Below are 22,509 nucleotides of genomic sequence, written 5' to 3'. Positions count from 1 at the left end.
GCACCAGTAATTGTGTGGTCATTATTAGTTTATTTGGCAGACACTTTTATCCAAGGTGACTCACAGGTGTTGCAGGGCAGTACAAGGTTACAGTGCAAAAACAATATTTAAATACATTGTTATTTACAGTAAGTGCAAATACTTACTGTAAATTAGGGTTAAGACAGTCTGTATCTACAATGACGTAGTAGTTGTGCAATAGTCATCTAAGCTTCCAGTAACCTGATGGTTCAGTCAGGCAAGTCCACTGTGTACTGGGAGGGTAAATCAAGTCATAATTCATAGGAATTGACTTGTAAATATCACTGGTCTCTTGGGGTTGTGTATTAGATGGGATTATGTGTGTGCTGCTGCTGATCAATCCTTTTGGGGAAACACTTTTAATAGCTAACTCGAATTAAGTGGCTTGAAATACTCTCTATAGGTTTTTGCAAATTGTACTAATTCGAGCATGTATATTTTTGGACATTTCTCTGCATAATGGAAAACTAATGATGCATGCTTGCTGGAAGGCCGGTGTTTCCCATGATGCATCATCTTGAGATTGATAATTTAGAAATGCATTATGCTGTGTCTCCCTTTTAAGTTAGGGAAGAACACATTTGAAAGCAAGTTAATGCTATGTTCTTACCTCTTACCGGTCTAATAGTATTTGCTCATGTCTCTTAGTGTTTTGTTGTTGCTTGGTATCAGTTAGTTGGATGGAAATACTTGGTCCCCTCACCGCATTTATTTCCTGAGCTACAAGAAACTAGGTGCCTCCTATCCCATTTCCTAAGCTTTAGTTGTTACCTTGGTTACACCTTTTTATTCTATTTTTTTTCTCACGTATCCTCAGCTGAACAACATTCACACAAGGGCTTATGTTTTTGTTGTAGATTTTGAGTTTTCCAGACTTCCTTTTCATTCACCTGTTGGATAAATCCAGTTCCCCTGCATGGCCTCAAGGCTAAGAAAGGGAGTTGATAGTGAATCAAACTTTAGAAAACCCCAAGGTGAAATAACAGGCTTGTGAGAATGATTCTGTGCTAGCGTGAGGGATGAGGTTTCTTCTATACAGCCCTCTTTGCAAACCGCTGTTTCTTTCATCATTCAGACAATGAATTGCTGTTCAGCTACAGCCAAACGTTTTGCATCATCTAGAATTTTAGGGTTGAGATTTTAATTAAATACATGAACATAATTTTAGATCTTTTATTCAACATCGTGTAATCAAATAAATTCTAGAAGGATATCGCTAAAGTGTACCGGAAACCATCTTAGTACAGTATTTCATGTTGTTTTTTGTAAATGTCACATTTTTCAGTTTGTGTTTTTTTTTTTTTTTTTTTTTGTTAAGTGTATGGAAAACTAGAACGCGGTATTCAGTTCAATATGCTAACGGAACATTATTCAGCAAGTGTCATTTGACTTTATTTAGCAAAATGTGTTAATTCTATCGGGCAATGGCTGTAGCTGTACAGTGTCTCTTCCTGGTTGGGTAACCTTCTCTTTTCCAGTTTCTATGAATGAACCAGCTGCTCGGTACACTGAGGGGGCAGTGTGCTGCTTGAGGTGCAGCACTTTGGCCTCATTCCCTTCCTTTTGTCTTCCTGTGAGTTTTTACTTGCCCAAGTTAGACTCCAGGGACCCCATTCTTGTCTTCAGAAAGGACAGGAGGCAAGTTTCATTACTCAACAGATAATGCTTAACATAATCCAGTGTGAAGACTAATTTTAATCATCCCCTACTCCTACACTATATTGCTTCTGGTTTTAAAAGCCTTGTTTTGCAAGGGATGCATTGTATTCACAAATTATTGCATAATATATAGATAGATAAATAGATTAGATTTGAATAGTTTAACCTTGGGGGAGAGACACTTTTTCTTTCCTGTGATTCTGCATCATGTGTCTTTTAAATGAAAGGTTTATTAATGTTAGAGTAAGTACAGCTGGGATCTGTTGCCCTAGGATTTGAATGGAATGGGGAAGGCTGGTCACACCCTACAGTCAAGTCTGGACACTCCAGACATGCTCAAAGCTGCTCAAAGCCGGATTTAGAGAAATGTAAGGACTCCGTATAGAATACCAGAACCCACGAGGACTCCATATAGAACACCAGAACCCACGAGGACTCGTATAGAACACCAGAATCCACAAGGACGCCGTATAGTACACCAGAACCCATGACGACTTTCTATAGAACACCAGAAACGTTTTTGACAGTTTCTCATGCTAGGTGCTATGGCTGCCTGTGTCTGGATGTTTGATTGAATTGCACGATAAAAATAACATTGGCAGTGCCTCTGTGCGTTTCTCCAGGGTAAAGGGGTTACAGTGTTAGGGTTTTGGTTTATGTTTGCTAAACTATAAGTCATCCTCATTCATATGTGAGAATGCATTGATCCCATCAATCGGTGCATTTTATATGAGCATAAGAATTCTGATATTTTTCAGAAAACTAATTCCAGTTTCAAAAGTCATGTAAACACAGTTTTCGGAAAATGAAGTCAGTTTTTGGAAAACAGCACCTAGAAATTTCTGATTAAATTTAGAATACTAGCAAAATGTATATCATGTAAACACGCTTCGGAAAACTTATTCCAATTAGCGTACTGCACGTGTGCAAACTGACCTTCATTCCTGCACGTGGTTTTAGAAAACAGAAAATAATAATAATCTGCAGTCAGTCAGCATGCACAAAGCCAAAATTATTTATTTAGTAGATAAATAGGAATGATATAAAGCCCTTCACTGTGCTTTAAAAGTGATATCAAGTGGGGTACAAATCAGTTGTAGAGCATGACAAGCTGCGATTTGATAATAACTTAAGGGATATTATCTGGAGCTTGTCCTCATTTACTCTAGTTATATTCAGTCCGGGACATTTCAATGTGGAGGGTGATATTAAGCAGGTTTGACTGTATTTTGTAATGTAAATTTCATTCTTGGATAACACAAACGGAGCACTTTTTTTTTTGCTTTTGAATATGCATTTTTTTCCGTTTCTGCTTCCTTCCAGGATTCCATTTGATTCCTCGCTTGTCCAACATTGTTCCGGAGAGCTGTTTGCTCATTGTGGTGGGGCTACTGGTGGGCGGTTTGATCAGAATGGTGGGTGAGGATCCTCCAGTCCTGGGTTCTGATGTCTTCTTCCTGTGCCTGCTGCCGCCCATCATTCTGGACGCAGGGTATTTCCTGCCCATCCGTGCCTTCTCGGAGAACACGGGCACCATCCTGATGTTCGCTGTCATCGGGACGCTGTGGAACTCCTTCTTCATGGGCGGAATGCTCTACGCTGTGTGTCAGATCCCTGGGACAGGCTTGGAGAACGTGGGCCTGTTGCCCAGTCTCCTGTTCGGTTCCATCATCTCTGCTGTAGACCCTGTGGCAGTGCTGGCTGTGTTTGAGGAGATCCACATCAATGAGTTGCTGCACATCCTGGTGTTTGGGGAGTCGCTTCTAAACGATGCCGTCACTGTGGTAAGGAAACCTTTCACACTTTATCTAGAAGAGCAAGCAGCTTCAGACAGGGTTGGGGGGTCAATTCCAGCAGATCAAGCCAGTTCAGAATGCTGTGGTAGAACTTGTGATAAGAGAATTGTAGTTTCATGTAGAGATACATGATGCTTATCAGTGTCTGGTATTCAGGTATTCTGCATACTTACGTGTTGGAGATGTTTCATCACTGCTGGCTTCTCCTGTTGCTGTATGAAAGCTCTCGGGCAAATCCTATTTAAATCTGTTTCCAAATTTTCCTTTGGGAGACAGTGGTTTGTGATTTGAGTCAGTACAGTGAGGGAGATCAGTATTTCTCTACTGGATACTTTTTAATTTTATCCCTTGCAATGGACCAATCCCTTTCCGGTCCCCTACTTATTGTACGTCCATTCTGAATTATCAGGTATGTACTCAGTAATTCTTGTTGATTGCTGTTTTGCTAGTTTCCTGGTATTGCTTCAGGGAGTTGAATCTGTGTTTCCATCTGCCATTGGGACTGGGCTGGTCCGGTTTGTTTTCATTGGTTCCTGTTGAGACTGAGGCTGAACTAGGTCTAGAGAGATTGACTAATAAGCATCCAGTGTGACGGAGGCTGGAGGCAAGTGGTAAACTGAGCACAAAGAACAACAAGGGGCAGTCATTTTAGTGTTACTGTCAGGGGAAACATTGGAGATGCAGTAGCTGAACAAATTTAAAAAATGGAAATAAAACATGAGTTATCTTTGCCCTTTATAACCCAATGTGTAACTTCCCTTTGTGTAGTTCCCTTTTATGGCTCATGTTTTCTGTAAACAATTGTGTTTTATATAACGAACTGTATTGTTGTCAGTAAGCATGCCTGTGTACTGGCTTTAGAGAAGCGCTGCGGCTGTAATGGGGAATGGGCTTCCAGCTGAAACGAATCTCATCAGACTGCATCATCCTGCATCATCCTGCATCAGCTTTACTATGGATCAGCTTCAGTGTGAGATGCAAAAGTTCACTTATTCGATTGTGGACCTACAGTAAATAACAGCTGCTTTTCACTTCTTTTTGTGAGTCTCCGAAAATAAGATGCTTGATGCATGATCGGATTTAATGTGCGCATTTTTCCCAGTGATTTTGTGCATTGAGCTTGCAAACCTATTGGTTCCTGATATTTACTCTTCAGTAGAGCAACATAACTTGCCAGCTGATAATTAGGCCCTGTGTATGTTGAAGGATAAAGAGCTCAAAAGGCAGGGGTGAAGTGGTATGGTGCTGCAAAGTAACGTTCTACATGTTTTCTTTTTTTTCTTTTTTTTTCATGTTTTTGCTGCGACTATGTTGGGTTCCGTGGGAGCCACTGTTTCCACACATCACAACTGCACAGGCTTTGTGAGGTCAAACCGGCTTTGAAACTGAGGGCAAACCGTCTTGTTTCATCTAGTACAATGTCCCTCTCTCGTATTCGTCCAGTGTTCGGTCCAAGTTTGGAGTAGTGTGATTCAGAGTTCATCTTTTAAATGTATGTATTACTGGCATAACGAAGACGTTTTATTTGGACCTGGTCTGAAGTAGATGATTCATCAGTGTAACCAACAGTGACTAGCCGAGCTGCTATGTACAATATAACACTTGGAACATGGACCTCAGACTCTCAGCACTGATCCCTGACTGTTATAATCTGCAATCAATATGTAACATGCTGATATTAAAACACGATTCCACTTCCTTGCACAGGTGCTGTACCATCTGTTTGAGGAGTACGCTGGGGTGGGGTCGGTAACGTTCATGGATGTCCTCCTGGGAATCATCTGTTTCTTCGTGGTGTCCCTGGGGGGTGTCTTCATGGGGATACTGTATGGGTTGATTGCGGCTTTCACCTCCCGGTTCACGTCGCACACCCGCGTGATAGAGCCGCTCTTCGTTTTCCTCTACAGCTACATGGCCTACCTGTCAGCTGAGGTTTTCCATCTCTCTGGGATCATGGCGTGAGTGTTGCACTTTTGAAAGACATGCACGTATCCAGCAATGTATGTTTGGGCTGAGGAATTGCACAAACTGTTAATTCTTTTAAAGTAGCTTTACATTTCATTATGTTTGTCTTTTTGCCGCCACCTTTTTTTATTATGATCTTTGCGATCATTTTGGTTCTTATTGCAATGAATGGAATTCCTTGAAATGCAAGGACTTAAATGCATGTTGGTTGGATGGATGACAGTAATTACCTGGCTGTAACAGGCAGCAGCAATAAAGCCTCTACAACCCATGGGATAGCCCTCTCACATGAACTCATTGTCTCTTTTCAGATTGATTGCCTGTGGGGCGGTAACGAGACCTTATGTGGAGGCCAACATTTCACATAAATCTCACACCACCATTAAATACTTCTTGAAGATGTGGAGCAGCGTCAGCGAGACTCTCATTTTCGTCTTCCTGGGCGTGTCCACTGTGGCCGGACCGCACCAGTGGAACTGGACCTTTGTGGGCTGCACACTCCTCTTCTGTCTTGTCTCCCGAGTTCTAGGTAGGAAAGCGTGTCCTAAAATCCGCAGTAGTGTCCCATAACGCAGTTAAAATCCAAATCCTTGAAGTCTGCTGCATTCGTTTATAGTTTTAGCCGCCTATGTACTCTACTGCAAAAGTAGTTTTAGCCCCCATTTGCAACAGAAAGCCAAACTGGCAAGTTCCTGCTACTGCTTGCCACTCTAAGAGGTCACGTTTCGCTATAGTTCAGGGAGCATCCAGAACTAAAATCTATATAAACCAAGCCAAGGAAACACACGTTTGAGTTTGTGCACCACTGTTAGTGCACCAAGGAAACATTTGTCTACTTGACTTATTTTCCTATAGTTTTTCTTATAGTGGAAGTTTTTGTTAGCATAGACACACATATATATTGGCTTTTACTTTAGCGTCTTCTTTTTTCAGGTGTCATTGGTCTGACCTCCATAATTAACAAGTTCCGCATTGTCAAGCTGACCACCAAGGACCAGTTTATTATTGCGTACGGTGGCCTGCGTGGGGCAATCGCTTTCTCTCTGGGATTTCTGCTGGACAAACACCACTTCCCCATGAGAGACATGTTCCTGACGGCCATCATCACTGTCATCTTCTTCACCGTCTTCGTTCAGGTGAGACACGAGAGAGCCTTCTTAGGCTCATCACCACATGTTTTCAAAGTCTTTGTAACCTCTGGAAGTACTGGGCCAAAGCAGGGCTGGCAATACTTTTGTCGTGAACAAATACGTTTAATTTAATTGTTTTTTGATAAAGATTATTTGTTAAATGACTAGAAATGGTGTATTTAGCTTTTTGTTTTTATTAAAAAGTGGTTAAAGTTTGCTAAGTGCTTGTCCTTAATCTTTTACCTTGAATTATGGTATAATAAGTGTATGGTGCTGATACTTTTGTCTGCGACTGTAGAATAGGAGGTCATGCAAGAAATGCAGCAATTAAGTATTCATTAAGTTTTGCTCATCAACAGTTTGAAAGAAACAACATTTCAAAATCCAAGTTTGCCATAACGTCTGCACAGTCACAAGGTTAGGCAAAACAAAATTCTGCTTTGAGCAATGAAAGTGGAAACACATGACATGATTTCAAATGCCAACCACATCCTGATTATGCACATTCCTCTTATCAGTAAGGATTACAGCAACCTCTCTTCACAAAGAGCCCTGACTCAGAGGTGCAGGGATCAAACCAATGCTTCAGGTAATACAGATCCTTATTGGCAGTCTGCTTATGGCAGTAAGTCAGGGTTACAAAACTTGTGGAAAAGACACATTGTATCAAAGAAAAACCCAGGGCTCCATTTTCTTTTAAAATAACCAATGACGCAATTATGTGTAAGAAAAAAAAGCACATCAGTAATATCTCTCAAGTAATAAAAGGCCAGTGAAGGTCAATGTAACAAGGGACGTCAATGCAAATATCAAAGCGGTGTTTTTGAATGTCATTATACAGCTGGGAACCGTGGCAAAGCCAACTTGTTGCTGTATGACAAAAGCATTGGCTTCATATATAGACGCATAACTGGAGGTTAGAAGACAAACTTGACAATTGATGGTCTGTACATTTAACTGGGGAGATATGTGAACCTTACACAGTCCTTCCTACAGAGCCTGTTCAACGTCCTACTAGGTGAATTCTGTATGATTCTCTGTTTGTGCTTAGTAAGCCACGCTTACTAACTAGTACAGCTAAGACTTGATTTTGAGGAAGTGAGGTGGGGAAGCATTTTCATGTTGCACAGGCTTCAGTACTTCACCTGTTGTATGTGCTTCTTCACAATCAGCCTGGAGGAGTCACTTAGAAGCCGTGTTGGTTGGAATAGTTAGTATACATGACTGGTGTAAGCAGAAATGTCATCTGAAGCTATTTTCTGTTTAAAAGATGAATTGGCAAAGCATGCTACTAATTGGCCCTCTGATCATGATTAGCCACAGTGTATAGGTAACTGAGGTCTGTCTTATTAAGCTCATAGTAAAAACCAAGAATGGATCAAACTGCTATGCAGTGGGAGTGTTAATATTTCTGTCGCTGGTAATGTTTTGTTGCATTGACTGCATGTCCTAATGCTTGCAAAGCGGATGGATTTGAGGCTTCTGTCCGCTCTAAACAGGATTGACTGCTCAGGAATGGAAGCAGACAGCTTTAATGGCCAGTGTATCGCCTTCTCTATAAGGAGATTACCTAAGGCTGCCTCTTAATGTTTAATGCAGTTAGCTTGTTAATGTTGCAGCTGCTCTCTTCAAACCACCCATGGCTGCCTTTGATAAGAAGATGTTTCATTTCAAAGGTTTACAACGGTGAGAAGACTTTCAACAACAGTGACAAGGCTGTTGGCCTGCTGCGTACTGCCAGTTTAGTATCAAAGAATGACCCTGTTCTCCAAACCATGCCTAATATTTCATTTCTTGCCTGCAAAGTTTAAGTGTTAGTTTAAGTGTTTTGAGTTAACCCACAGAGTGAATAATTAATGACATAACCTTCCCAAATAACTCTGTTATCCTTGGGTGGTGTTTTTTCATCAGGTTTCCTTGTGTGCCATTCATTCTTGTGAAGTACCTTGGAGGAAATAAGAGGCTAAGAGCCATATTTAGAACCAAAGTGAAAATCCATTAACCTGGCACACTCCATTTAAGTGAGCATTCAATATGACCGTAGGAGTTTATAATTAAAACGTTAGAGAAGGTGAAAAGTCAAGGCAGTTATGTAAAGTGTGACAGACTGATAGGCAGGATTTGTGCATACAGGTTTGCATTTTGAAGAACAAAAGCTGTACAGAAGACTGCTGCGTTCTGTTAAATTGAATGTCCTGTGAAATAAAATAATTTCAATACAAAAATGATTATAAATACAAAAACGAAAGATGCAGTTTCTGGAAGAAAAAGGCATCCGCGTTTGATGCTGAACTGAAGATGAATGCATGTCGGAAATTCACTCTGGCCTGACAAAGTTGTTAGTTGGTAACGGGGTGCATTTTTTATTTTTTGGATCAAAGAATGGTTATCGAATAACAGGTGCATTTTTGGTTTGTTTCAGGGAATGACCATCCGTCCCTTAGTGGAGCTGCTGGCTGTGAAGAAGAAGCAGGAGACGAAGCGTTCGATCAATGAAGAGATCCACACACAGGTAACACAGTGGAATTCCATTGAATTGGGTTGCTTTAACCTTGCACACAATGGGACACCTTTCTAAGTATTACTAGTTGCTGGAACAGTTGTGTGGAAGTTTCTCCACCTTTTTATACAGTAGCTATGTCACTAGAAACCCCACATGCTTTACTATCCGGTCTTTTCTCCTCCACAGTTCCTGGACCATCTCTTAACTGGGATAGAGGACGTCTGTGGACATTATGGGCATCATCACTGGAAGGATAAGTACGTGTTTTATAGAGTCCTTGCACATCGCCTTATTTCCAATCTGTATTGGGTTCACCATATTCTGTTTTGCTGTATCAATTTTTTCTTTGTGGAAGTTATTCAATTTTGTGGCATGATGTATTACATTTCTGGTTAATATTACAGAATGGGTTAGTTATTCCATTATGAGCTGTCTGTGTTCAGTGACTTATCCAACGGAGTGTCTTCAAGGACCCCGTGGGAAAGGGATGTACTCATCTAACTCGGTTATATCCTAGTTAAACAATTTTACACACAGAGATCGTGACATGCAGAAAACTGTTTGTTTATACCCTCTTCATTACTCAGTAACACTGAAAAGCAGTTCTGTTATATTATAATCTCTCATACTATTAATGCCTTATCAGGTAATGTTTAAAAAAACAAAGAACCATGAATATGTAAAACCTGTCTGAAGACACTTTGTCTGCTAGAATTGCTTCGCTAAAGATTTATAAGCACATCGAGGAATGATTTAAGCATTTTGTTTCATCAATTACCATATATCTTTCCTAAATTGTGCTGTGCTGGCTGGATTGTCTCTCCCATCAAAGTGTGGTTCCCCTCTCCAGAATTGGTTTCCAGCAGACTCATTTCTGTTTGACGCTCTCTATTCCAGGTTAAATCGCTTCAATAAGAAGTACATCAAGAAGTGCTTGATCGCAGGGGAGAGGTCTAAGGAGCCCCAGCTGATCGCCTTCTATCACAAGATGGAGATGAAGCAGGCTATTGAGCTGGTGGAGAGCGGGGGCATCCCCAAGATCCCTTCTGCTGTCTCCACTGTCTCCATGCAGTAAGGACATACTTCTGTTCATAATCCCTCTTCTGTGTCTATGGAGGCCATTCGCATACGAAATCTGGTGGATCAATTCTCAAATCAAAGACGTGTGTTAGAAATTTGTGGTGCTTAATTGGATTATACAGCATTGTGTCTTTGTCATGTGACCGTGAAACGCCAACCACTTAAGCGAACATCTGTATTTGGCATGACTGTTTTGAACTCATTAAACTGTAAGTTGACCTCCAGTGTCCAGAACATGAATGGATCATCTCGGTTCAACTAGTTGGTTGGAAGGATTCTCGACTGGAATGGATTCTCAACTGTAATCCATAATTCATCCTGACTTCCCTTTTTTTTAATTCTAGGAATATTAAGCCCAAACGAGCTCTGCCCCAGCTTTCCAAAGGAAAAGAGGAGGAGATCCGGAATATTCTCCGCAGCAATCTACAGAGAACCAGGCAGAGGGTAAGGAGCGGGCAAGACCAACCAGCCAGGCACTGACAGAAATCAGACCCTCCTTTTTAGTATCTACATTTTTGAAACGCATAGCTGAATCGGATATCTGTATTGCCCCTGCACCATTATTCCATTCGTAACTCCTGAACAACGTCTGGCCACATGCCACTGAAAGAGGATCAAAAAACACATGAAAGACAGTGAAACGCTGAAACTTCACCAGAACCTGCATTTAGACTGCTATTCCGCGGTTTATATCTTTCCTGATTTTTTTGTTTGATTTCTCCCTAAACAAATGCCCTGTCTCTGGGAAAAGCATTCATTGTTTATCAGGAATATTCGACTGTCAGAAGGAACAGATTTTCAAAACATAACACCAGAAGATTTCCACTCATTGGTTGCATGCTGTATTGTATAGTTTTAAAAGTAGGATTTCTCCTTCGTCTTCTAATGGACTGCTGCTTGTTGTTTGCACTCTCTATTCTAGCTGCGATCGTACAACAGACACACGCTGGTGGCCGACCCGTACGAGGATGCCTGGAACCAGATGCTCATAAGAAGGCAGAAAGCACGGCAACTTGAGAAAAGGGTAAGGGCAAAACGTGGCCTGCTGTATATCGTTGGTGTGCTCAAATCAATAAGCTGAAAAAAATAGTCATCTGCAAAGCATACTAATTATGCTGTAAAGGATGCTTCTACAAAGTCATAGCTCAGCTTAAAGAGTCCTGATATCTACTGTCCTTTTCTAATATCAGATGACTAACTACTTGACAGTACCAGCTAACCATCCAGATTCTCCAACTATGACGAGATCGAGGCTTTCTTCAGGTAAGTTTCGATTTTAGGAAACATGTCTCTCTTTATTTTAGTTCTCCATACTGGCTCCCCCCTCAATTAGCGCAGGTAATTGAGATCTAGCTGTAAATAAATTCAATGACGTCATACATTGTAGTTCGGACTCTCTGTGGTCTAGCTTCAATCTGACTACGTGACAAAGGATATTTGTCTTTACATTTGTATGTTAAATATATCCTGATGCAAGACAAGAACCAGAAGATTCCCAGCGCAACGACAGAGGGACTAGTAACGATGCTAATAAACCTGATTAGATTAAATGGATTGTCCAGCATCGATTTTAGCACTATTTCATCTCGTTCATTTCCCTTTAGATCCCCGGGGGTACAGTTTGAAATTGAATTCGGGGAACGTCCCGGCGATTGTTGTGGACCCTGCCTCATCACCATCCCCAGAGTCAGTGAAGCTGCTGGATGAGTCGTCTAAACCAGGGGAAGAGGACGAGGGGATAGTCATGAGAGCAAAGCTCCCGGACTCCTCAAGAACAGATGAAAATGTCTTCTCACCCGGGAAGGACAGTCCGAAAGTGCAATGTTTAGTACGCTGCCTCAGTGACCCGGGGCCCCCTCCAGAGGAGGACAAAGATGACGAGTACCAGTCCTTCTTAAATTGAAATCTGAACCAGTTCGCTGGTCCAGCACTTCAACAGTCATTCCTGTTTGGTAAAGCCAAAATAATGAACTAAAGAATTAAAACTATATTTAAAAAAAAAAAAAAAAAAAAAAAAAAAAAAAGCCATTTTTATTTGTAAAGTTAAATATCTGTACTTTTTTTTTGATGGGAGGTGAAACTAACCAAAGGTGTACTATTTTACAAGGTTTTGTCTGATTTGGGGCTTTGGATAATAAATGGCTGTGTTTTTAATTATTATTGTGTCTGGACAGATTAAGGGAGATTAGGGAGGTGCTTCAGTTACCTGCTGCTTCTGTTATCTTGTGGCATACAGTAGGCTGCCGGCAGTTTTCTGCAGCAATATGTAAAGTTGTAATCGAGGGAACTGCCTTATTAAGTGCTTTGATGTATTACAAACTTACAGGTCTGTGAGTGAGGGAGCCTTGCATTGAAAATAGCCATCCGGGAATCTCTTTCACTGCGTATAGTTTTGTATAGTAGTTCTGAAGCAATACAGCATGTTTTCTTGCTTGATTCCAAATCTGGAGATCTGTGGATTGTTCAGCTTAATAGGCATGTACAGTTATGTAACATAAATTGAACTACTTTTCAAGATGTGCAATTAACTTATGCTAGGGGGTCAGTCAGAGACAGGTAAAGGGATTTTAATTGATTTTGTACATACAGCTGCAACAAAAAGTAGTTAACTAGTTCAATTAAGCAAACAACTCAAATCAAAATGTTTTTAAAATAGCTGGAAGAAGAGCGCGCCCTCTAGTGGACACAGATTAAACGGGCAGTGTAAATGTCTGTGCCTTTTTTTGGTTCAATTTATGTTGACCTGACACACATGACTGACTGTACTGTCAATGCAATTCCTGAGTATTAATAACCCACCCCCCTCCCTCCCCAGTTTTTTCTTTCATTTGCAGACAAAATCACTCAGCCTATGTCGATCATGCTTTTTACTTTATAACCAAAGAAACCTTGATTTGCAAAGCATCACTAGCCTTTAATCAACACTTTATTGGTCTTCTTTTGGTGTCCTGGCAATCGCTCTCATATTGTGGTCAGTGCAGTATATAGCCATCATAATGTCCCTGCTGCAATAAGAAGCAAGTGTTCCCAGTTGTATAGGGGTGCATGCTACTGTACAGAAATAGGATATAAAGGCTTGTACTGTGACATCTACTTCTGGGATTTTTCTACCACTATCTGAATTTTTACACTAAATATATTTAACTGCATATTTAATTTAAAAAAATGAGTCATGAAAAAAAGGAGCTCTGGGTCACATTGAATGTCAGGTGACCCAAAGTGATCGATTCTGCTCGGCTTTCCCAACAAAAAAACTACAGGGGTTCAGTCATTGATCATGTAATTGATGTACCCGTGGCATAGGAACGGATTCCATCTGCACCACCAAACCAGTAAAACTCATTGTCAGTTGAAGAGACCGCGTTTTTGTCGGCTTCCAGTTCATAGCAGTTTGATCTGTTGCCGATGGAAACCAGTGGGATAGATTTTAAAACGCTGATTTCAGTTCCCCGTGGAGTAAAACTAGATGAACATTCCAAGACAAACTGTTTTGTGTTTGTAATTCTTTATTAGAGAAGCATAGGGAAATACTTAAAAAAAAAAAAAAAAAAAAAAAAAAAAAAAACTTTAATATCTTTTGTTGTTTTTCTTTTTCATGGCAGATAACCTCAGGACCTATTTTTCAATATCCCTAACTATTTATTTTTTTTGTCTTGGGTTAAATCCCAATTCTGTAGAGTCCGTACATTAAGGATTTTAGTAAAGCGTGTTGTAAGTCTGTCTGATATCTATAGGAACATTGCCATTTAACTTTTACTGTGTGCAAAGAAAATATTGTGTATTTGGGTTATTTGACACAGTTTCCAAATATTCTTGAAAATGTATCAGTAATTCTTTCCTTTGAAATCGCAGGAACTCTTGTGCTAACTTCATTAACAAGTATTGAAGAACTCTGGGTAGGTTCAAGTCACTGACCCCCCCTGAAATACACAGCTTTATATAGCAATGTTTACTGTGGTGAAGTGCAGGGAGTAAAACTTCAAGGTAGAACCAGGTGTATACCCAGCTCTCCAAATTATACTATGCAACATGATGTTTAAGAAACAGAACTACGTCTTGCATTATGTGTTGTAAAATGTTTGTAAAGTAATAGGATATCATTGTGAGATTATATCATTATAAAGGTATTTTTTTAGATTTTACCCATTTATTATTATAGTGCTGGGACAAATATTCAAATATTCAAAACCAACACTGCTTGAAATGTTTTTGGTGATGAATAATTTATACCAAAAAAACCAAAAATAACCCACCAATTTTTTTTAAATGTATTGTCTCTCATTTTTAATTAAATAAAAAGACCTTCTAACAAATGTTGTGGATCTTGTTTGTTTTAGACAGTAATGGATCTGGATTTCATTGGAGTCAGACAGTGCTACTGTGTATTTGAATGCATCCAGTGTTATGTAAGATATTCCTGTTTGTCCCTGTACTAATAACATTACCATTCTAAAGACTGTGTGTTGCATGCAATGATGTACAGGGTTTTTATTGTTGCTGTAACGTATTGGTTTTGATTGTCCTGGATTATTGACATCAAAAAAAAAAAAAAAAAAATGCATATAGGGGACGTTGAAGTTTAGTGTTTTTTTTTTTTTTTCTTTTTGACCACCCAAAATACTCAACTGCCAACTTATTACTTATAAAAAAAAATGTGTTCACTTTTATAATTTTTCAATTTGTAGTCCAGTGTAGCATTTTGATTCTGAGCCCCGTCCCGTCCCATCCCGTCCCATGCTAATACTTCAACATCCCCAAAGAAGTGACAGTTTGTTTAATCGAAGGCTGTTCTTCAACAATCTTCTCATTTTCTGTGATGTGCAGGTCTATTTAAAGACCGGAGCTAATGCCCCGATTCAATTAGAAACCGTATAAAGATGAACTCTTGCTGCTCCATTACTTTGCGCATGGCTCTGTCTGCCGTTTGAGAGCCCTTGTGGACCACGCTGCTTGGGTATTGATTTGTACACACTGGTGTTTACAGGGAATATTAATTAAAAAGAAAGGGCTCAGCTTTAAAATGACTCTGCTGTGGCTGTTTGCAGTGCAAGGGAAAGGGATTTGTGGTTCTCAAACCCCACTCCAGTCAGCGAGTACCCCTAGATACCTTATTCATTTTCTATTGTATTCATTTTACTATTCTGTTGTGATTTGTTGCAGATTTAAAGGAGCAGTTACCAACATTGTATAATCTATTGTGTTACCTCTTATTGGTGTTATCGTTCTGATCGCCTGATCGCTGTACTTGTAGTATTCTTGATAACCTGGGCTGGTTAAGAGTTGAGAAGCCCTGTTCTAAGCATACAAGGGTAGGGATATAGGAACCCTTGCTATAGCACTGTCGAAGGGGCAGTCGGGAAAGAACAAATTCAATGTGACGAGTCTGCAAAGTGCTTCATTTATTCTGGCTCTAAATCTTTCAGGGAAGTCAGGGAAAGTGCATGCTACATATGGCAGGTTTTTTTTTTAGTTTATGTATTGGTCTGCCCTTCATATTAGGCGTCCACTTCGCAGAAAATGGATGCGTCATTTTAGGGTTGTCCTGTTTTTTTGACCATTTCCACCCTTGTAAAACACCAGGGCTGTGCTTGTGTGGCTTTGTGGTTTTTCAACACGCCTCCCCCACAAAACAGTTGCTTTTTAAGGGTCCTTGTTATTATGTTAACACACAGCCCAGCTGAAAATAAGCACAGCTGGTTTCTGTCTTATCTTACCAAAAGAAAAAAAAAAAAAAAAAAAACAGCTGCAGCTGGGAATCGGTTGCACAACAGCTTCAGAAATGATACGTCCAGAACACAATGAGAAGGCGAAGGCCAGGCAGAAAAATCTATTCCTGGGTTCAGATGGCTGGATTTGTCAAGCTCTGTATAAATTGTCAGTGTTTGCATTATAGATTGTATTAATGTGTCTGGAACTGAAACCAGTGTAGGATGTTTTACAGAGTGTGAGAAGAGTGCATTAACACAGCTTTCCTGGTGAAATTTCCACAGACCAGGAGTGTAGTTTCCCCACTCGCAGGTTATGAATACTGATTTAAAACTGATTAGAAACACATGAACTGGTTTTGGGATTGATATCAACAGACAATTCTGATGTTCTCGCCAGTGGGAGAGCTTGGTTGCTGGACTGGGTGAACGTAGATGAAACTAAATTGCTAATTCATATTGTTGTTGTTTGCCGATCTTTGTTATATGAAATCATGCCGTATATTATTTTTTACATTCCTTTACTATTAAATGTTCTACAGTAATGTGCAAATGTAAGGGATGTTTAATTTCTTATTTTGTATCTTATTGTGTGGGTTCAGCACGATTTTTCTGCTTTGATCATTATTTGCCAAGCTGAAGAGGCAAGTTTGTGGGGAAGTGAAGTAGGGACGCATAGAGGTGTTGTACAGGCTTAGTGCATAATGCTTACTCTATGGGTGCAACACTAATATGTGTTCCCATGTCACTTCCCTGCAGCCTTTTTAGAAGTAATGTTTGTTAGATTAGTTACTAAGTATTGCAAACAATGTAAGAAATAAAGTTTAGAAATCAAGTGAAACACACATAATAGAATATTAAACGGGTACAAATTAAAATATTTAGAAAATGTCTAAAGCATATTTTGCAATAAAAAGCACTTATTGTGTGTGTATATATTTGACAAAACTTTCTGTACTGTGTAATCACTAATATACAAAACCAATGTGCTATAGTTTCTCACTAGTTCTATAGCACAGCTCCATCTTTCCATTCTTGTGAAAAGAATATAATGTACTGTAACGGATACATGAAAATATTCAAATGAAAGTTTTAATTTATACAGTATTTTATTGCATTGTGGCCTATTCATGTTTAAGTGTGTGTGTGTGTGTGTGTGTGTGTTTGGGGTATGAGGGGCTTATTCACCTGGATTAGAAGTTCATTGTTATAGCTGTTCAGCGACCTTCTGCTCACACATTTCAAATAGCCGCGATAGGCTAATCTGTGACTAGCAAGAGAGGCACAAGTAGGCCTGTACCAGCTGTAGTGCCCTCTTGTGACCTTCACATGGAAGTGTCCACTGCTGCCCTTTTCGTGAGCGCCTTGTCCGTTGAGCTCAAGGGTTCTTCTGATTAGGGTGAAGAATGATTTTAAAGGATAAGATTTTAATCAAAAATGTATTCTGTGCATTATAACATTTAAATACACGGTTATGCATACCCAGTTAGAAATTAATGTCATTTTTATTGCATAAGAGGTGTTATCTTGTGGACTGGGTGAGAGAACTGTAAAGCTGCTTAAATTAAAAACTATGCATCTTATATGCAGCCTCTCTCTCACTCACACGTCACAAAAGGACCTGGATGCTGCAGTCTTCAGATCCTCTTAATAAGGTGTTGTTTTGCATGACTGTCTCAGCCCCTTCAGCTACCTGACAAGGAGGTCTTGGCGTTCTTTCAGCTGCGTTATTGTGCGAATGTTATTGGCCCTATAGAATACAAAACCAATTAAAACAGTACTGCATATCAGCGTGATGATGGGGCTAATGAGATCCTGTGCGGTTGGACTGTAATGTCTCAACTGAATCATTTGCTGCAGGATATCACGAATACAGCCTTTTTCAAAGTGTACTGCAACTCTATTAGCACTGCAACAGTGCCATCTAGAGCAATTTGACAGCTAGGAATCGTCCTGGAATACTCAGTTAGTCATGGATAAAATCCATAGGGATTCCCTGCTTCTGTAAAATACTCAGCTGTGTTGTATCTGTAGATCAAATCTACCCCTTAGTCTACTAGACAGACTTTTTGAGCTAGCCACAACATCAGGGTAATATTCTACTTTACCATATCCATACTTTACTACTTAGCACTTAGGAAACATGCAATCTCTACATTATACCTTTTTGATTTCAGGGATCATTTTAAGTGGATAATTAGCTGGCACTAACACAATTGTATGCCTTTTGTAAGCACTATATGACTAGTATGGTAAGAAAGACTGATATTGCAAAAGAGACACCTAGTACTGCTAAAATTAATTATCTAATGATCTCTCAGAATAATGACCCTATAATTACATTGTAATTCCAAAACAATTAGCTGCAATTACTATCAAAGCCTTACCAAAGAATGATCAAATATGATTATGTACACTTAGCCGACCAAGAACCTTTAAAAATGAAAGTATTCAAGCTGTAGATTAATATCTGAGTTATTATACTGTAATATCTTGTTGACCAGGACCCTGGAAGTCCAAACAGATCATTAATATTATAATTAACTTAATTTAAATATAGTATTTTTTTTTTTTACATCACTTCAGATAGAGTGAGCAAAACTAGAGCAGCTGACTTTCAAAAGTTTACCAATGCAAAAATAAGCACTAGAACACTGAATATACATTTTTTTTCTGTTTATTACAATGCTAAATATAATATGGATTACAATAGCATGCACAGATCAAGTTTCTTTGCATTTCATTCCGGTTCTCAGTATGCAGCAGTATGTTGTGCTACAGTACCTTATATTCTGATCATTTGAATATTGTATAGCAAGTTATTTTTAACATGGAAACTTTCTAATCTTATGCTAATTTTATGTGATATTAAGTGGGGTGGAGATCAGGTGTATGACTGATAAAGTGATATTATCAGGAGCTCACCCACAGTGATTCTCATTTTATTTGGGACAGGACATTTCAATGTGGTGATAATAAGAGGAGTGCAGATGTTAAGGAGGTCTTTGTCATTTTTTCTGTATAATTTTTTTCTATTAACTTGAAAAAAAACATTCACGGCTGTATTTGTATTTTATTAACAGAAAAACAAACACAAGACCAAACATTAGTACTCAGATCTGAAAAGGGCCTGATACCTGCTGCTATGGATACGCAAAATTCCTTCACATATCATACCTAAAGCCCTTTAAATTTGAAAATGTCTGATACTCTCAGCTCTCCTCTCCCAAAGCTCCACCCAAGCAAAACCAAGCAATTTATTCTGAACTCTTAATTTACCAGAATAGATTCATACTGCCTTTATGTTTCCATGGTATTCACTGAAGATGGCTGCAGCAGGCATTGCCTAGTTACACTCCTACTGTGTAATACAATAGCTGTGTACACGCTAACAATTGCATTCTGGCATCTTAATTATTACCAATTTAAAATAACAAATGGAACCATGGTAAGGGGCACTTTGTGCTCACAAGACAATGGAGGGCCGCTTTTTTACTGCACCAATTATGGGCAACTCTGTAGAAACATAATTACACGGATAGATTTCTTGTTCGGTAACCCAGAGGATGATGCGTCAGAGCTCGTTGTAATAAGGAAGCAGACCCGTTTGTACTGGCTGTCGTTTTAGTTGTCTTCTTTTATTTGAACCAGCAGGTGGCAGAATTGTCTAATACTTCACGGGATCTTTTCATTAAATGGAAGGTGGTGATGGCAGTAAAGGCTAGAACTGGATTTGGCCTTTGCAGATAGTTTCCTGCTGTTGAAAAGGGTGCAGATATCAACTCACGAGATCTATCAAGCAAAAGAGGCCCCCAAAATATGAGCTAGTCTGAAAAAAATGCAAATCAAACTATACAAAAAGGGTAGATATCATTTGTGTCCATTTCCAGTTCAAGATTACATTTTAACAACCCCTAGGCAGGTGGATCGATGTTTATTGTAATACAATAATGGGAGAAACGCCTAAGTCCCTCTCTCTTTCCTATGCTTGCCAGGCACACCTTCCATTCACTAATCCTCTGACGCTGTACTCCTAGCTCTACATGCCAATGCTTTGTCAATCTCCTGCTAGAGTGCCGAATTGCAACAAAAATAACCCAAAAGGTCACTAGGTCTGAATCTTGGGGGTGAGAGTGACTCACGTGGTGAAGGCATGAGAGTGTGGTGTGCAAGGTGAGTCATAAAGGCAGGGGGGTGCAAGATTGCGTCATGGCTGTGTGAAGCCATCCATCTTCTCTGGAGACACCACAGGGAGAGTTGCACTGGCTCCCACTGGTTACGGAGGTAAACATCGTCAAACTGCTGCAGCCCAATCAAGACTTTGAATACAGTACATAAATTCTAACGGTAAAACTAAAAGAAACTATGTCAAGCAGACACAAGTTTTTGACTAATGCCTTCGTCAGTGTAATGTGACAAATACAGTTTCTTCTTGTGTTAAGTAGAGCTTATTAAACTGGATGCAATTCATCTAAAATTCAAACACTCACAAATTCAGAGGTCAAACTAAAAGCATGTGTCTTCGTTCATGTGATGTGAGTGATACTTGCTAGAGAGTAGTGTACTCTGTAACTCAGAGAACCAACTGTAAAGACTAGAAGATGGTAACTACAGTATAACCTCAGTACAGTAGTTCATTGTGATGGGAATGTGGATGAGTGAAATCAACATAATGGTACCTTTCTCAGCATTCATATGCTGGCTACTTTATTAGGACCTGCTTATCCGATTGGATAGAGTTGCAGATTAGGCTGATCGTGTGATGTGTGATCCCTGCAGCACTAAATAGCTGCTGGTTTACTTAAACATTGCTGAGGATAAAGTCCACCCAACAATCATGCACCTAGTGTATACTCTGATGGACTACAATGCACCCATCCACTGTGCCAGAACAAGCACGACAGAGACTTCAACCTCCATGCCCAGATCTCAGTCCAAACGAGCATGTGTGGGAGGATCTTTGCACTAACTACATACATTATTACTGAATGGATTGATATCCCTTCAGACACCTTCCAGCACATTGTGGACTCTGTGGCATGTTCCCTTATAAAGAGTTTATCATGGGACTTTTGCACGGTATTTTTGCTCTTTTCCCATGGTTTTACAATACATTTACAATAGTTTACCCTCGTTTGCCATGTTTATTAATAGGCTGTACCATACCTCGTTATTTTTTTACAGTGCTTACTTAGGCTTCACCAGGCTTTCACTGTGCTTTATTACACTTTGCTGTGCTTTTAGCATAGTAAGTTTTAATAAGGGTTATGACAAGGCTTTAGGGGCAAATGCTATCCCAAGCCAGTATTTGGCAATTGATAATTCTGTTTATCGGTGCAACATGTTCCTGTGTTTTAAAGTGTGTCATTATTTTCTTCAAAAGCCTGGCTGTAAAAGGTTACCTCTTACTAGGAAGGCCTGAGGGAGCATAGCACAATTCTGTACATAAAGGAATTGATTCCTGTCTCAAATGGTTCAGAAAAGCTTCTTATTGTAGTGGAATTAGGGGCCAACCACCTGGAGCTTCAGTGAATAAAGGAGAAAGACAGCTTGGGATTCCTGTTTTTTTTTTTTTTTTAGGTCTGTTTGTTTTGCTATTTGCACAATAGAATTATACATTCATTTTAATGTTTCCTGGTCTCCCAGGGACTGTGCAAAATGGCCTGCCTTGTCTCTCCCCCCTGGGTACTGTTGTTATCAACTGCTTGTGGGATTTCCTACCAGGAGCCACGAGACTCTTCTATAATAGATCCCACTTCCTGACGCTTGGCTCGTTTGTTTTACACAGTAAGCACTCATCAGCATCAACCTACATGCATGCAGGCTGTGAAATAGAACTGCAGTTTTCACACTGGCTGTCGCATGTACGCAAAATTCTTGTTAAACCTTGATCGAGATAACTCTTTGGAATCCCATTTAGAGTGCTAGCTTCTTTGCCCTCTTTGTGCATTGCGTGCAAGCATGCATGTACACACCATGCCTGTCGCCCAATCCCACCGCAAGTGCAGCCAATTAGCATCTGTTTTCCAATTCAGAAGTGTGCCATTGGAAGAAAGAAGAAGAAAAAGCTTGCAGAAATGGCAAGTGTTCCTGACACCAGTAGGTGTCACTGTGGAGCCCCCACAGTCTCGTAATCAGAATTGTAAAGCACCCCTGTGGCAGAATCACCCCCTACGGCCAAACCTCTTACTCACCATATAGAATTAACTAATTTGGCTTCATAAAGTCGAATGAAACCTGCTGAATAATGTTACGAAGACATATTGAATTACAAACGGATTTATATCCAGAAAACTGACACAATTTAAAACTGTGACATTTCAAAATGTAACATGAAATACTGTATTACTATCATGGCTTCCGGTAGACTTTTGCAAGATCTTTTTGTAGTCTCTCTGATTAAATGAGGTTAAATAAAACATCTAAATTATGTCTATATATTATTTTTTATTATTATGTCTCAATCCTACAATTCTAGGTGATGCAAAGTTTTTGGCTATAGCTGTACATCTGGTATATTGGAGTGTCACCATTAACCTGTCCCACTGCAACACTGCCCTTTGAAGAAGTTCCGTTGCAGTTATGTCAATCAAATGAGTGAACTGCAAGATGCATGAAAAACCACAGCGGTCAGAATAACCAATTGCATT

General features: G+C 39.7%; 1 protein-coding gene across 1 annotated transcript; it reads left to right on the top strand.

Annotated features, from left to right (window-relative positions):
* Window positions 1-2,978: 2,978 nt before the first annotated feature.
* Window positions 2,979-14,349, top strand: LOC121308281 (sodium/hydrogen exchanger 1-like; the record flags this gene model as incomplete). The annotated part of the gene is made up of 11 exons (XM_041240573.1): window positions 2,979-3,464; window positions 5,184-5,434; window positions 5,753-5,970; window positions 6,375-6,577; window positions 8,994-9,083; window positions 9,261-9,331; window positions 9,972-10,145; window positions 10,499-10,598; window positions 11,077-11,178; window positions 11,345-11,417; window positions 11,759-14,349. Coding segments are annotated over 11 exons (2,067 nt in total), but the record flags the coding sequence as incomplete, so codon positions are not given.
* Between the last annotated feature and the right edge of the window lie 8,160 nt (window positions 14,350-22,509).

This window comes from Polyodon spathula, unplaced genomic scaffold (assembly GCF_017654505.1).
Source record: "Polyodon spathula isolate WHYD16114869_AA unplaced genomic scaffold, ASM1765450v1 scaffolds_629, whole genome shotgun sequence".
NCBI lineage: Eukaryota > Metazoa > Chordata > Actinopteri > Acipenseriformes > Polyodontidae > Polyodon > Polyodon spathula.
This window is presented reverse-complemented; position numbering and strand designations above follow the sequence as displayed.